General features: G+C 39.8%; 1 protein-coding gene across 1 annotated transcript in view; it reads left to right on the top strand.

The window, feature by feature from the left end:
• The window catches only part of spata17 (spermatogenesis associated 17), a 113,982-nt gene that overhangs the window by 9,891 nt on the left and 87,737 nt on the right, over nt 1-16,354 (top strand). Inside the window, exons 4-5 of the mRNA XM_003215984.4 lie at nt 6,777-6,827; nt 11,788-11,891. Of these exons, the coding sequence (XP_003216032.3) occupies nt 6,777-6,827; nt 11,788-11,891 (155 nt within the window). The remainder of the gene's footprint in view (nt 1-6,776; nt 6,828-11,787; nt 11,892-16,354) is intronic.

The following is a 16,354-nucleotide window of genomic DNA, read 5'->3' on the forward strand; positions in this document are numbered from 1 at the left end:
TAACTTGGTCGTTCACATAGAACAAGTTCGGACAGTCCGCACCAAGCAGAAGGGCAATGTCCACATCTGGACGGAAAGCAGGTATGGCATTCTTTAATCGTCGCAAATGTGGATGAGCCTCCACAACTTCTCTAGTTACAATTTGTTTTTTGTTCCGAGGGATGGAGGAACACTCAATCAGGTCTGGCAACTTGAACTGCCTCTTCTGGTCGCAAGAGGAGACAACAAAGCCAGATGCTATGCGACCCTGCAACTTCTTTTTTCCTGCACACGTAGTCATAGTGTAGTCAACCATCTTGGTTTTAAGGTCAAACATGCGGAAGAACTCTGGAGTAGCCAGGGAGGCGTCGCTCTGTGAATCCAGGGCCACATAGAGTCTCTTTCTAAGCCAAGGGCTCTTGGCTGGATATACATCTGCTAGGCAGATGGGATGGCAAACTCTGTACTGGTGCGAGTCAGAACACAGCTCTGTACAGGCGACTGCTGAAACCTCCACCTGCATCTCTGGTACGACTGGCTTGTCGGTGTCTTCGACTGCTGACTTTTCTTTTGGTGAAGCGTTCTCTTTGGGGTGGGAGATGATATTGGAGTTGTGCATTGCGGTGCAATGCTTGAGGCTGTTGCATTTCTCACACTTGATGTTTTCTTTGCAGTTGGATGCAAAGTGTGGAGTTGCTCCACAGCATCTAAAGCAGATTCCCTGCTTTTGAACTAGCTGTTGCCTTTCTTTGTATGTCTTTCTACGAAACTCCCTGCAGTTGGCCAAGCTGTGAGGCTTTTGGTGAATAGGGCAAAGCAACTCTTTTACCTCCGACCTGGGTTCGTCAGTCTTGAGTTGAGTTTCGACTGCCTTTACGCTGACAGGTCTATTGGCCTCTCTAGGTGGTTTCTTGTCCACTTCAGGTGCCTTCTCTGGCTGGGTCCCTTGGTATAAGGTGGGGAGGCCCGTCTGTGGATCATTCCTTTCTCTGGCTGCCCTGGTGATGAACTGGACCAAATGAGAAAATGGAGGGTATGCCTGGGAGTGGGCCTCCTTGTAGTTGAAGACCTCCTGTCCCCAGCGTTCTTGCAAAGTGAAGGGCAGCTTGGTCAAGATCTGCCTCTGGGACAGGTGCTGATCGAGGCACTTCAAACCGGGCAGTTCTGGATTCTCCTTGGCCGACTCTAATTCCGTAAGGAGATCGCTGAGGTCCCACAAGAGTTTGAAGTCTTTGAGTTTTAAAGCTGGGAACCTTTGGAGCTTGTCCATAAGAGATGCTTCAATCTCTGTGCTGGCCCCATACCTCTGCTGCAACCTGGCCCAGGCCTTTTCCAGGGCTTTGTCGGGATCGGCTACGTGGGCTGCGTAGATCTTCTTAACTTGTGAGGATGAGGCTGGGCCCAACCATGCAGCCAGAAGAGTCAGTTCTTCCTCAGGCAATAACTTTAAGTCTCTGATTGCTCTCTGGAAGGTGGCCTTCCAGAGAAGAAATTCCTCAGGCTTGTCCGAAAACTTTTCGACACCCTTGTCCTTAAGATCTCTTCTGGGGCTTCTGATGATGGAGACAAGCTGGGACTCTGGCGTCGAAGGGAACAATTGAGGAGTTTGCTGTTGTGGAGTGGACTCCCACCGTGTACCTTGCGTCAACCTTTGGCCTCTTGGAGGGATGACATCGACCACTGACGAATCGATGGTTCCCTGTGCAGCTGTCTGTAGGGGCCAACTAGCGCTCGGCCTTGAGGCCCTGATTGACTGACCTAGGGTTTTAGCAGGAGGCACAGGTAGCTCGAGCAAGGGTGAGCTCCCCGCTATGACGCTCTGCTCTGCAGGAAACTCAAAAGTGACTTTGGGGCCCTGCTCTGGGTAAGGAGAGAAGTCTTCCTGTTCCTCATCCGAAAACTGGCTGTTCATGCTGCCAAGGTGCGCAAACACTTTGGCAGAAGGATCCTGTATTGGTAACTGGCTTACATTTTCTTCTGTGAGTGGCTCAATTAGGGCTTTGGCCAAAGTCTCAGCCCTTACCCTTTTGGCTGCGGCATCCATCTTTATTCTAAGCATCTCTATACGAGCCTGTTCTATTTGCATTTCGCTTTGTCTATGGGCCTGTTCTATTTGCATTTCGCTTCGTCTATGGGCCTGTTCTATTTGCAGTCGTTGCTCTTCTTCTTTAAAGGGAAGGGTGAGATCAGCTGCCTTAGCATCAGCCTCCGCCCCCGCCACTTTACTCTGCAGCTCCAGACGTGCAGCCTCCTTAATGTGCAAGGCAGCTAGGGAAGAGATGGCACTCCCAGCAGCAGAAGACTTGCTAGAGTGGCTGTGTTTAGACGATGCACGCTCCCTTAGTTTAGATACCTGGCTAGAGCGGTTGGACTTAAGACTAAGTGCCACAGCAGGTGATTTTAAAAGATTGGTCTCATGGCTGCTTAAGGAAGACTGATTTCCTTTTGGCTCAGACCTTAGATTAACAGATGGAGAACTAAATTCCAAGGCATCTAGAATTGCCCTCACCTTATTTTCTTTCTCATTAGTGTCAGCTAAGACACTCACTATTTCTAACTCTGAATCCTTGGCGTTAATGCGCTCGAGGACCTGGACTATCTTAGACACCAAACCCCTCCAAATACCGAAGGTCTCTTCAAGGTCTGTCTGTAATATGGATGGCACCCTTGTAATACCCAAGCTCTCAATTCTGTCCATTAATGTTGTGATGCGCTCCCATGCCGAACCTAACCTCACATGGAGGAGCTCCTTTTCGTCTATTAGATGGGCTAGCATTTTGGCTGAAGGGTGCTTTATCCTTTGGGGCCTTTCATTCCTACCTTCAGCCTCAGAAGGAGGTATACCATCTGTATCATCTTGAAATTGCATAGACATTATGTATTCTTAATAGCAAGTAAATTTACAACAAAGGCAAATGCAATATACCTGCAAGTAAATTTACAATAAAAGCAAATTCAATATATAATACAATTCACAGCACTTAACCATAGCAATATATATCACTAAGTAACTATACTTTACAAAGATTGTGACCTTTGGCGCCAGACTTTGGTGGGCAAGCTGCAAAATGTCAACTGACAGCAACTTGCCACTTGATACCTCCCTTGCCCGAGTGACGTAAACTGCCAAAATGGCGACTTCGCCAAATTTTCAAGCACCTCGTGCTCTGCGGCTCGAGGCCTGCCGCCGAAGGAGCACCGAGGCTGGCTTTGGAAAGGAGGAGAGAAGAGACGCCTCCTCCCCGCTGTGAAGGGAGGTCACCACCGCAGGTCGATGAAGCAGGTCACCACCGCAGGACGATGAGGCAGGTCACCACCGCAGGACGATGAGGCAGGTCACCACCGCAGGACGATGAGGCAGGTCACCGCCGCAGGTCAATGAGGCAGGTCACCACCGCAGGACGATGAGGCAGGTCACCACCGCAGGACGATGAGGCAGGTCACCACCGCAGGACGATGAGGCAGGTCACCACCGCAGGACGATGAGGCAGGTCACCGCCGCAGGTCAATGAGGCAGGTCACCACCGCAGGACGATGAGGCAGGTCACCGCCGCAGGTCAATGAGGCAGGTCACCACCGCAGGACGATGAGGCAGGTCACCACCGCAGGACGATGAGGCAGGTCACCACCGCAGGACGATGAGGCAGGTCACCACCGCCGGACCATGAGGCAGGTCACCACCGCAGGACGATGAGGCAGGTCACCACCGCCGGACCATGAGGCAGGTCGAAGCCGGCCGAGTGCTCCGGCCGAACTCGCAGCAGCGTTGCCAGGCCTGTCCAGGTTCTAGCCTGGTTCTGGTGGGCTTCACGCCTCAGAGCCAGCCAAAGAACTGTCGCTGGTGCTCCGCGGCTCGAGGTCTACCGCCGAGGGAGCCCTGGACGTTGCTGGGAACTGCACAGCCTGTGCAAACCCAGAAAGCCACTGGGCCACGTGCGCACACGCGAGCCAAATAGCAAGGAAATAGAGCCCCACTATTTGACTCCTTCAGGTCTGAGAGCGGGCTCCACTGCCTCAGACGCTGGTAGAGTCTTTAGGTATGCAGACTGAGCTCAGGCGGAAAAGCCGCAGCCTATACTAAAACTTCCTAAACTATAAAAAACTATAAAGCCGTGCAAGCTAGCTGAAGCGGAAAAACCGCTGATCGACCTCAAAACTGTGCCGTCCGCCGGACAATAAAAAGCTATAAAACTGAAACGTGCTGTCCTTTATCCGGGCGAACTGCAAATCCCTATAAGCTGTCCTATAGATATTGAACGACTGAGTCTGGATAACTTCAAAAAAGGATGTTTATTCATACAAGGTTGTAAACCTGGCACAGATCTTAAAGTTGCAGAAAATGAAACAAATTTCTATAGGTTTTAGTCACAGAATTATCCCTGGTTCCAGAAGGCAAAAGTGATTATAAAACCACTATACCCTAATCACGCTGCCTATATTAGAAGGAGAAACTCTTTCCTTCCCTATCTTTACAGCAAAGATTAGTTCTAGAAGCGATGGAATAACTTTGCTCCTCTAACTAGATTTCCTATTCCAGATCAATATAATTCAATACTTATCTAATTTGGATAGGCTTAGATTGGCCTGGTTTTGAGGATGATTTGTCCCAGTTAGCCTTGCACAGCTCCAGCACGTTGGAAGACAATAGCCAGAATGAAGCTCCAAAATGGAGACTAGACCCTGGTAAAAAGGGCGGTCCTAAGATGTTGCACTCTTTGACCAATCACTGCAAAGAAAACTGCAGCCAGCTATTGCAGATTCCAAGCCACTTTTCCTAGGCTTTTGCAGCCAGAGGCTCAAACAAAATGCAAAGGAGGGAAAACAAACAAACGACCAATAGGTAAGGCAAACCATCGTCCTGGGGGACGGAACAGTACATGTAAGAATTATAGGTCTAATTCAAACAGGACAAAAGCGTGCAGCTGCTGAAGTGACTGTTCTTAATGTCATTGAAGCTTGTTGTGTTTCATGAAACACAGAACAGAAGCATGTAGCTGCAAAGGAGATTGTTCTGAGGCCCCTTCTACACTACCACATAAAATCCAGATTATCCGCTTTGAATCGGATTATATGTAAACTCATATAATCCAGTTCAGAACAGATAATGTGGATTATCTCCTTTGATAATCTGGGTTATATGGCTGTGTAGAAGGATCCTTGGTGTTGTTGAAGCTCGTTGGATTTCATCAACGTTACATATATCTTGCCCTAATGCTTTTGCACAGACATTCTGGGTTAATCAGATAACAAACATAAACCTCTGGTCCACAATATTTAACTCAATGCACAGACAATTTAAAATGTGTTCAAAAGCAGAAGCAGGGTGAAGATGGGCTATGTCATGAGAAGAGGTCGAGTAGCTTTCCTATGTTAATGTCCTATCACTTGATGCATGGAGTTGGAAAGAAGGCATGGCAAACCATCTCACCAAGGTGGTATTCTTTCTAGCTTGAGAACATCAACGTTTTACCATTTTCTCAAAAAAATGCCCTTTCCTCTGATCACTCTTTTTTGGAGAAAGGTTACATTATTAGGGAAACAATATAATATTAAATTGAGCATTTACAAGCCATCTTTAATTAAATAAAAGGAACTATGCCTCACTGAGTATAAAGAAGAAAATGAATTTCAAATGAAGTAGCATTATTGTGTTCGTTTGTAAATAACATATTGCAGCCAACTGTTTCTTAATTGCCCAGACTGTTGATAAATAATCCAGTCCTGCTGCTCTCCACAGACAATTTCCTTTGGATCAGACTAAGCAATTCAAATAACACTAATTACAGCAAAACTCTTTTACAGTGAATTCTTATTTGCCAAGGAGAGGAGTGAGAGAACAGGGGACTACATATCAGGGAAAAGTATTCTCCCCTCAGATTTGTAGCTTAGATGCTGCCCCCACTCCCCATAAGAGCCTGCATGCTATGCTAAATAAAAAAAAATCTGCCTTGAAAGAACTTACTTAACTTTTTTATGATACGGTTGTGAATTATGTTCATTTTGCATTTGTAATTAGAGGGCGGAACAGATGTGAAAGCTTAGTGTAAAGTGATGTATCCATTAAAATAACCTATCCTGCCAAGTGAGTATTTGCTGTAAGAGGATATTTCAGCACTAAGAGCAGGATTCGTCGTTATTGGAAGGGAACCAGGAAATGTTTTCTATATCAGGGGATTCACTGTAACATGTTATCATTGTATTTATGATTTTATGATGTTAGAATGAATATTAAATGAAACAAAATTCCCGAGGATTACTCGGGAGGCAACTAAGTACATAACATTTAGTACAGATGGTTGGAAGGCACAATTTTGCTCCATCACCGCATCCATATCCTTGAACGATTTCGACTGAAGACAGCATTTCTTTGAATTTTTCATTAAACCAGACGTCTTGAAATATGAATCCCTTTTATGTTTCTGTGAGTTTTGGTTAAAAGAACCCCAGTGAATAAATCATACAATACTACGTGTCACCAGCACTTGTGAATATTTCTGCTTTGTTATTCTACTCTCAGTAGAGCACCATTGATTATCAAACTCAGCGGAGAGCATTTTATGATCATATATCTCCATTAGCTGCTAGTTTGACTACCATAGATTTTTCTGGTTAAGCCTGCATTATGTATTAAGAAGCCTATCTCTTCAATACAAAGTTTGATTTTATTCCTTCTAAGCCTAGAACTCTTATTATGTATTATGTATAAAGATTCTTATCTTTTATATGTAAAAATAGGAGTATTCTCTTTGTGTAACTGAAATGTATGCTATCTCTTCCCCCTCCCTCTTGATTCACAGACAGCATATTTTATTATGAAGATGAATTTCTACAATGAAATGGCTGTCAGGGTAAATATTTCTTCACTTGTTAAACAAATGAAAAGTCAATTGTGCTCTGAATTTGCTTTTAATAAAATGAGCGACCGAGAATAATATAAACTTGATTGATATGCTGATGGCGAAGTGAGGAAATGGTACATAGTTACAAATTTAAAAGTTACACTGAGTAATCCTAGTTGTATTTTTGAACATTGCAGTTTGATTTAAGGTACCACTATGTACATTCTTATGTACATGTTGAGTCATATCATTATAGCTATTGAAAATATTACGTATTGAAATATGCATAGAGCTGACCCTCCATATCCATGGATTCTCATCCACAGCTTGAATTTATTTCCAGCCAAAACATTTCTAAAAGCAAACTTTGAGTTTGCCATTTTATATAAGGGAAATATGTTTTTACTATACCATTTTATATAGTGGGACTTGAGCATCCATAGATTTTGTTATCTACAGTGGGGAGAGGGGTCCTGGAACCAAATCCCAGTGGATACTGAAAGTTCACTTTATTTCATTATATCCAGCTTTTCTTCTATGAGGAAACACAAGGTGGAATAGATACAGCTTGCTACTAGTCTTCTGTCCAGATGGTGATCAAAACTCATTCTTGTTTAGCTTCAGTAAACCTCCTATTTTAAGATTTTAAATTTAGATTTAACTTTTGTCCTCCTTGAATGATACATGTAGAAAACAAGTATCCAGATATGTCATTTGTTATAGAGGAAACTGTCCATGAAAATAGTGATATACATATAATTCCCATGGCTTTAAAGTCCCTTCCAGCAGCCTAAGTTTAGTCTTGTGGATCATTAAGATGCTGATCATTATGGGACCCCTTCGCATCCATATTGGGTGTCAGGGAATATATAAATTAAATGAATATAAATAAATATTCAAATTGTGGGAATAAAGAATAGGCAGCTAGAGACATCCCACCCAGAATGATTGGGTCTAATACGGGTTAAAGAGAGTCAGTATGGCCTAGTGATTTCAGTGCCGGATTAATACTCTGAGAAACCAAGTATTCAAATCAACATTTAGTCATGGAAATCCATTGGGCAAGTTACACCCTTTCAGCTATGGGGAAAGGCAAGGGCAAACCACCTCTATATAAATCTTGCCTAGAAAGCCCTGTCATGGGGTTGCAAAAAGTCAGAGCCAGGTTGAAGGCACATACTTGGTTATCTGACAATGGCTCTATATGTACTGCTAAATGGAATGTATAAGTTATAATGTCTGGTCCAAACTTAACCAGTTAATTTCATGACTAGTTTTGCTTTTATGTCTCCCAAATCCTAGCCTGATTGTTGTAGTTGCGCCAAGGAGCAGTTCTGGTACTACTGGTAAAATTGCTAATAGGAGGAAAAGGGCTCTTTAAGAGGAGTCTGTATTGCGACACTGATACCCCAAGCACATCTCTTTGCCCGCCTTGAAAATAAAGGGGACTGCCATAATTGCAATTCCCGAATTTTTACATCATTATGTGGCTTCAAGTCATCTGTAGACTTATGGTGACCCCATGATTTTCATTGGGTTTTTAAAAACAAGGAATACTCTGAGGTGTTTTGCTCGTTCGTTCTTCTGAAATATAGCCTAGAGCACCTGATATTGTTTAACTGTCTCCCACCGAAATACTGACCAGGGCTGACCCTGCCTGGCTTCCAAGATCAGACAGGATGTTTTGCCTTTAAAGCTTTTAATATAAACCCAGTAAAATCAATAGTAGCAGAAAAGTAGATCACACCAGCATTAATGCACACTACTGTGTAGAAGTAGGAAATAAATTGGGCTTATTAGAGTTTTTGTTTAGTCTGTGCAGACCCATGCTGCCACCTTGCTGAATCTTACCTGTAGGTTGGTTTCTAGGGATGAATAAGTGTAAGGGAGATGTATATTTTGGCAGGACTGCTATGGTTCACAAACTGTAGCTGTCTACCCTGGTGCTGTGTAAAAATGCAGCATTATTTCAGCTTTGAAAAGCAGGTTTCAAATTAGGTTCAGGCATAAAGGAAAAGTATCTGGTAAGGCTAATGGATTCTGTATTATCATCTATTCTTCAATGTTGTTCCTTAATTATATCTGACCGGTTACTGTCAAACTCTCATCTCTGGAACATGAACAAGAGAGCAATTATTATATTGTATAATTTTCAGAAATCTGTTTTACTGTTAGAACTGTAAATTGTAATACAGTAGTCTTTTTCACTCATAAGATTTAAGGGCTTCTATGAATTGTCAACAATGAAAGTAATCCCCATTCATTTTTTTAAAAAAACCTTTCTATGAGCAGATGGCTTTTGATATATCAAGGTTTTGCCATTTGTTTAGTGCTTAAAATAAACATTATTTATAAGACCACTTACATTTTGATGTTACTTAATGAGGAATATGCATCATTGATTTGACTAGCTTAAGAGGTCATTTAGAACTTGCCCGTTAACAAGCTGTAATCTGCTGAGCACACAATGACTTTGTTTAAAATTATCTGTTTGGTACTGATCAATGACAATAATTGTTTGGTACCAATCACCATTGAAACCTGCTAATTACTTTGAAGGTCATATACACTTGCGTTTTCTGGGAATGTTTAAATATTCACCTTGGAGTTAAAACATTTAGGTACACAAGTATTAGTTTTGCTAACAAATTTAGAAAAACCACTCGTATCAAGAAACATTAAAAAATTAGATGTTGAAAGAGACTGAACAAATTGTCTTCAGCTCAGACTATAGAGACTTGATATTGGGGTTTATAAAATTTTAAGTATACTGGAAAAAATATTAGTGAAAATATGTGGACCACTGGGGACATCCTTTCCCATGCTCTTGCTCTACACACATGCTAATCTGTGACTTTTATAATCTTACTCAGGATGTTGGCTGTGCTCTGATATGTCAGAAAGGTACCAGTGTAGTGAAGCTTGAGATAAGACAATACTTGTGCTGGAAAACATTTGCTGAAATTAGCATGTAAGGATTGCTAATGAAAAGTGGGTTATAAACAAATCTCCCAAAGTATACTGTATATGCTCCCTAACTCCATTCTTAGCATGTGCAATTTGATTTGCTAAGCTGAATGTTGCTCACAAGTTGCAATTCACTAGAGATTCAGTAAACCCCCTCAATTTATTGTGCACCTGGCACAAAAATACAAAAGAACTGTCAAGCACGTCATGTGGCCTGAATTCTTATGATGCAAAAACATAGAGATCCTACGATATAGTGTACTGTAGACCGTATCATTTAGAAGACTCTTTCTGCATATAGTTTCATTCTTTTTACTATTTTGATTTTTCTTGTAGAGTTGTTCAATGTGTTGTTCTGCTCTACTGCCATTACATTTTTTTCTGGCCACATCCTTTTTCAGAAAAAAACACAGAAAACCTATTCTGTGTAGAAGAACAGAAGAATTAAACAAGTAAAATTGTTGGTTGCTTTTTGTACATAAACAAAACAGATGTAGAAATAATGTCACTTCAAGAAGTTTAAAGTCCTGCACTTACTGTTAGCCAAAAGGCTGAGAATACTTGTTCCCTGAATTGTTGAAAGCAACTTGCAACTAATCTCTTGCAAATCCATATAAAGTGAAATGATCTTATTTGTGGGATTTCCACCTTTCACATATTTATTTTATTTATTACAACATTTGTATCCCGCCCTTCTCACCCAACAAGGGACTCAGGGCAGTCCACCTTTTGTCCCACCACTATATACACCATATTATGTAGTGTTTTCCACATCAGTACTACTACTTGTGAGGATTTTTCTCAGGCAATTCCAATACAATTTCAATACTTCTTAGGCAATTCCAATACTATGTTACTGGCAAATGTGGGAGTCTTTATTCTTAACTCACCCAACATGAAAACGTCCATGGTGTTCACAGCAAATATTCAGTGTGAGAGGTTTCCTTATCCCCACCTCTAGCTGCACACTTCTCAATCCCAGGCAAATCTTTTCAATCATTCTACCAATTAACAGTCATGGCCCATTTTCTCAGCTCCCAGAAGCTACTGGTTTTGCTTTCTGTATTGTACCGTGTGTTTATTTTATGCATTGTTTTAGGCACCATGTCTCATATGTAAGCCACCCTGAGTCCCTTCAGGGAGATGGAAGTGTGGTACAAAAATATTATTATTATTATTATTATTATTATTATTATTATTATTATTATTATTATCTTCATAGTCTAAAAATAAATAAAAATAAACAACACTTTATAGATAAACCCATGACATCATAGCAATATCCTTAATCTTTTCACTTATTTATTTCTTTTGCTTTCTTTTATTCCCCTCCCCCCCAAAAAAATTCTTACATTTTTTACATTTTCCTTTTGTTTTTGATCTCTTGAAATCTTTTGATTTCATCATGGTGAGCAGAACTTTTAAAATAAGAATTGTAGAGAAATGTAAAGAAATTCGATCTTATTTTTTTTATTCAATGCTGCCTTTATCTGGTGACCTTCAGATGGTTTCGACTACAGATATCATAATTCCTAAACAACATCCTTTCTGGGTGGGGCTGATGGGAGTTACAATTTAAAACATTTAAAGTATATCAATTTCAAAAACGCTGGTATGTGTGACTAATTTTATTAATTGTGCTTTGACTTAATTATAATACAGGATTTGTTTCAATGCTACCATAAATAGCAGATAGCCTGTCTTGATTAGATGAATGGATATCATTTTAAAGAACTTCAGAGCAACGCTTCTTTTGAATTACCTTAGAAAATCATTGTCAGTTTATATGTACTAGAAATATCCTCTTTAATTTCTTGATTGATGAAGCCATTTCAAAGGTATTATTTATCTTGTTTCTGTGTTATTGAACAAGCAATGTTCCAAATAACAAAGCATTATCGCCTTTCACAAAGAAGACCACATATTTTATATAAATGTTTAAGACTTTTTTTCTATTGCAGAAAAGATATTGAAGCAAATATATATGCTTTTTCTCTCCCAGATTCAAAAAAGATGGCGAGGCTATTACGTCCGAAAATATATCCATAATTATTATGCACTGAAGAGATACCTGGAAGCTATTGCTTTGAATAATGAGATGATCAGGTAAAGATAAAAGTACTGAGTGGTAGAACTTTAAAAGTCTTTTTTTATTTCTAAATAGTTTATGGAGCTAATTAAATTATTTCTTCATGGAAAGAAATGCCTCCATTATCCAATATATAATATATTCCTTTTTGCTTCTACCTAAGCTCATGGCGCCAAGTTATGATCTCATTTCTACCAGTGTGCATGGTGCAGGTTTGAGTCCACAGAATCTGCTGGACAAAATGCAAAACTGAAATACACAAGACTCAGAGCAACACTGAATTTATCTTCTTGCATTTTCACAGAAGGAAAAACTTGGGATTTTTTGTTGTGTTAAATAGAAAAATATCCTTTAATACTACTCCTTCATGAAAATATATTTTACTATTTTACACACATTGTAGTATGTTTGTGAACAACAACAACAACAACAACAACAACAACAACAACAACAACACCGCACTACAAACTATTGCTGACAACTGGCACAACAAAACATTGCATGGAAAGTTCCTTGACAAAATTGAAGGAAAAGCTGATAAGGAGAAGACCTGGCTATGGCTCACAAATGGGACCCTGAAGAAGGAGACAGAAGGCCTGATCCTTGCAGCCCAGGAGCAAGCCATCAGAACAAATGCAATTAAGGCCAAGATTGAAAAATCAGCTGATGACCCAAAATGCAGACTGTGCAAGGAAGCTGACGAAACCATTGATCATATCCTCAGTTGCTGTAAGAAAATCACACGGACAGACTACAAACAGAGACACAACTATGTGGCCTAAATGATTCATTGGAACTTATGCCTCAAGTGCCACCTCCCAGCAGTAAAGAACTGGTGGGATCACAAACCTGCAAAAGTATTGGAAAATGAGCACGCAAAGATACTGTGGGACTTCCGAATCCAGACTGACAAAGTTCTGGAACACAACACACCAGACATCACAGTTGTGGAAAGGAAAAAGGTTTGGATCATTGATGTTGCCATCCCAGGTGATAGTCGCATTGACGAAAAACAACAGGAAAAACTCAGCCGCTATCAGGACCTCAAGATTGAACTTCAAAGACTCTGGCAGAAACCAGTACAGGTGGTCCCAGTTGACCCCATCTTGTTCTATTTAACCAGAGAATTCAAATCAATTTGTGAAATCCATCCTTTTTAACATGTTGGCTTTTTTGCCTGAGAGGACCCCTGAAAATTAAATTTGACTATGTATGATTGTTCCTATTATAGTCCTTAGATGATCCCAACTTTTTTCTTTCAAGCAATGCTGGCAATTGTTTTAGCTTAGTGGAAATAAAGCCTGTGTAGAAACAGTATGTTTTGTACTGATGTATTACATAATATCGGTAGGATGCATGGTTGAATGTAGAAAAGCTATGCTTTGTGTTGATTCACTCCATATTATAAGTAAGATGGTTTTAATTATTAATACAATCTAAAAGAAATCCCATGTTTTCTACATGCCAGTCAGATTTAGTAGTGTTTAGATGGTCCTCTGTGTCATCATATGTATGTCAACACATACGTAAGAATTTGTTTTCATAGTGAGATTGTATCTTTCTTACAAAGATAAATTGGACTAATTAATTTAAAAGCTGACAATGCATTTTCTGAATGTGTACATTTGTAACCTATAGCTCTATATACAAAAATTGCCTCGGGTTATGAACAAGAAAATGATTTCATGAAATTAAAAACTGGTTCAGTGATACAGATTGGCAGTATTAATAAAACATTATAAAGCTTATAATAGGAAAACTTACAACACCGTCCATTCCGCTTCTACTTTTAATGTTTCAGATATACATTGACTTTAACTGTTACTTAATGTTTTGCAGCATTAAAGGTATTATGCAATCAATTCAGAAAATGAGCTAATTCCAGGAATAGATTGAGTTCATTAGAATGTGTTATCCAAAACCTCTCTGCTATGGCTCATGGCTTTAAACTTCATTTGAAATTGGTTTCATAGGAGACCCCTTGGTTAAAATTCTAAATTATGAAACTAACATGGGATTCCCAACTGTTTTCTTTATAACACTGGTGCACGAATCAGAATGTTTGCATGGGAGACCTGGGAGGTAGAAGGTACCTATCTATTCCTTTAGTTGACATTTGTCTTGGGCAAATCCTGATCAGACATTTTTTAGTTTTAGTTTTCTCCCTTCCCCCTCCCCCTCTCGAAGCTGGAATAAACATAGTTGGGGATAAAGAGCTGTGAGGGCATTTAAAGATGAAGTAAGAGCCACATATTTTCTTCTCCCCAACTTATTCTGCACTAAAAACCAGCTCTGGTTCCTGTATTCAAAATTACTTGGAAAACATATTTGGGAGCCCACACTTAGCAACATAATATGCAATTCTATCCCTGTTTTTGATCCAAAGAAAGCAGTCAGAATTTATACAAATCCCTGTTCATTCCAAAATCTAGGATACATTCTGAAACTGTAATCCTTGTGAATAATTTGTTCCACATTTTAATAGGGACTGGGTTTAACTGTAAGTTAAATCCCAAATTAAATTAACTATTCTGCCAAATCTTTAATAAAGCCTCCTATCTGATAAAACAGCTTGTGAAATCTAGGGACAAGCTCCCATACTTAGATGGCTCTGACTGTCTGAACCTTTTCTTCAAATAACACAAAATAACTTTGAAAATCTATCCACAGTCAGCCCCGCCATATCCATACATTGTGTTTCCATGGATCCCATCATCCACAGCTTGAAAATATTCAAATATAATATTTAAAATGAATTCAAAAACAAACCTTGGTTCTTCCGTTTTATATTGTGTGTGTGTGTTATTATGCCATGTATATCATGGGACTTGAGTTGCCCCAGATTTTGATATCCATGGGGAGGGGTACTGAAACCAGGCAGCAGATACCAAAGGCCCACTGTATTTTATTCTAATTTGTTTTCTTACTTTGTATCCCACTTTTGTCAGTGATAAATTAATTCACAAGAAAATGCAGGCAAAAACTATGTCAGCTTCTGTTTCCCTCTTCTGAGACATGATGCCGATATGTTTTATGGGAGGTTTTAGATATTATAGTATTTTCATTAAGCCCCATGCAGCAAGATTTTTTAAAATTATGTTTATTTGAGTTGTTGGTATTTTATCTCCATGTGAATTCTAAAGCTATGAAGGACTGAGATTTATAATTGTGATTAGGGTTGAGGTTAGCATGAGGGTTTAGCCTCTCCAGTGAGGATTGCAATATGCCCTGAAATAGAAGAAATTTTAGTTTCCTGGAAATGAGGCCAATCTACTGATCTCCACAGGATTTTTTTGGAGGTTTTTGGTTTTTTTGTTACAGTGGTTACGGAAAAAGCCACAGTGCGATAGGGTTTTCCCTGTGATATTATTTTTGTTGTGTATGGAAGCAAAATTATATGTAATAAGTGACCACAAATAGGAGTATTCTTTGATGCAGAGGTGACAATTTTGTATTGAATTGATATGCAAGTGACAATTTAGCATTGACATCATTTTTTGCAGGTTCTGCAACAAAATATTACTCTGGCAGAACTAGAAGGCCCCATATTGGTGCATAAGAGTTAAGATTACTTATTAACCTCTCTAGCAGGAATGGGGAATGTGCATTGCATTTCCCATGAGACCATCTAACAAGTGGTGAGGAACAATGTAGCTGCATCATCCCACAATGTCTGAAGTACCACAGATTCCTCACCCCAATTGATCCTTCTGTTAAAATCTGAATTTTGGTGTGTATCACACTTTTATCTAGTCTCAGCTGGAACAGATTTCACAGTCATACCCTTTATCTGTTGTGGGATCTCAACTGCAAAGTGAGTGAAAAAGAAGGAAAAGGTGCAATTTCATTAAGCCCTAACATATCATTGGCTGTCAGGCTGGCCTTGTTATGCTGTCCATCCTCATTTAACTATCCCACAAGATCTCTTAATGAAGTTAAGCCCCAAGTTCACTCCAATAATTCTGTGGCAAGAGTTTGTGCAATGTAACAATTCATCACTTGTCAGGAAGGCACTTTTAGTTTATACATTTAATAAGGGCATCCTCTAGCTTGGTTAATTAGAAGTGAACAGTTTGCATATTTACTAAATGTGGAGTGTCATTGCCACCACGGCCTATTGCCTACATGAATTATTTCTCTATCTGGAATAAACAGCTGGGTAATTATTACTGCCATAATCAGATAAATTCCCTCTGTAAGGCTTTTCTTACATGGCAATTCTTTGAACTCATCCAAAGCTGAACAAAATTTATGAACTCCAGCCGTTAGGCCACTTTTTCATAGCATGATGTTCCTATTTCAAGGACACATATAGCATCATAAATATTGTTTAACGTAGGATAATATATATGATTAAATAAATATATATTAATTTATGAAATATATTTTCAAAACACAATTCTTAAGTTATAATTCTAATCTAATTGTGACTATCTGATAGGCAGGTCATCTAGAGTCTAGTGTCAAAAACTCCAGCTAT

This window comes from Anolis carolinensis, chromosome 1 (genome assembly GCF_035594765.1).
Source record: "Anolis carolinensis isolate JA03-04 chromosome 1, rAnoCar3.1.pri, whole genome shotgun sequence".
Classification (NCBI taxonomy): domain Eukaryota; kingdom Metazoa; phylum Chordata; class Lepidosauria; order Squamata; family Dactyloidae; genus Anolis; species Anolis carolinensis.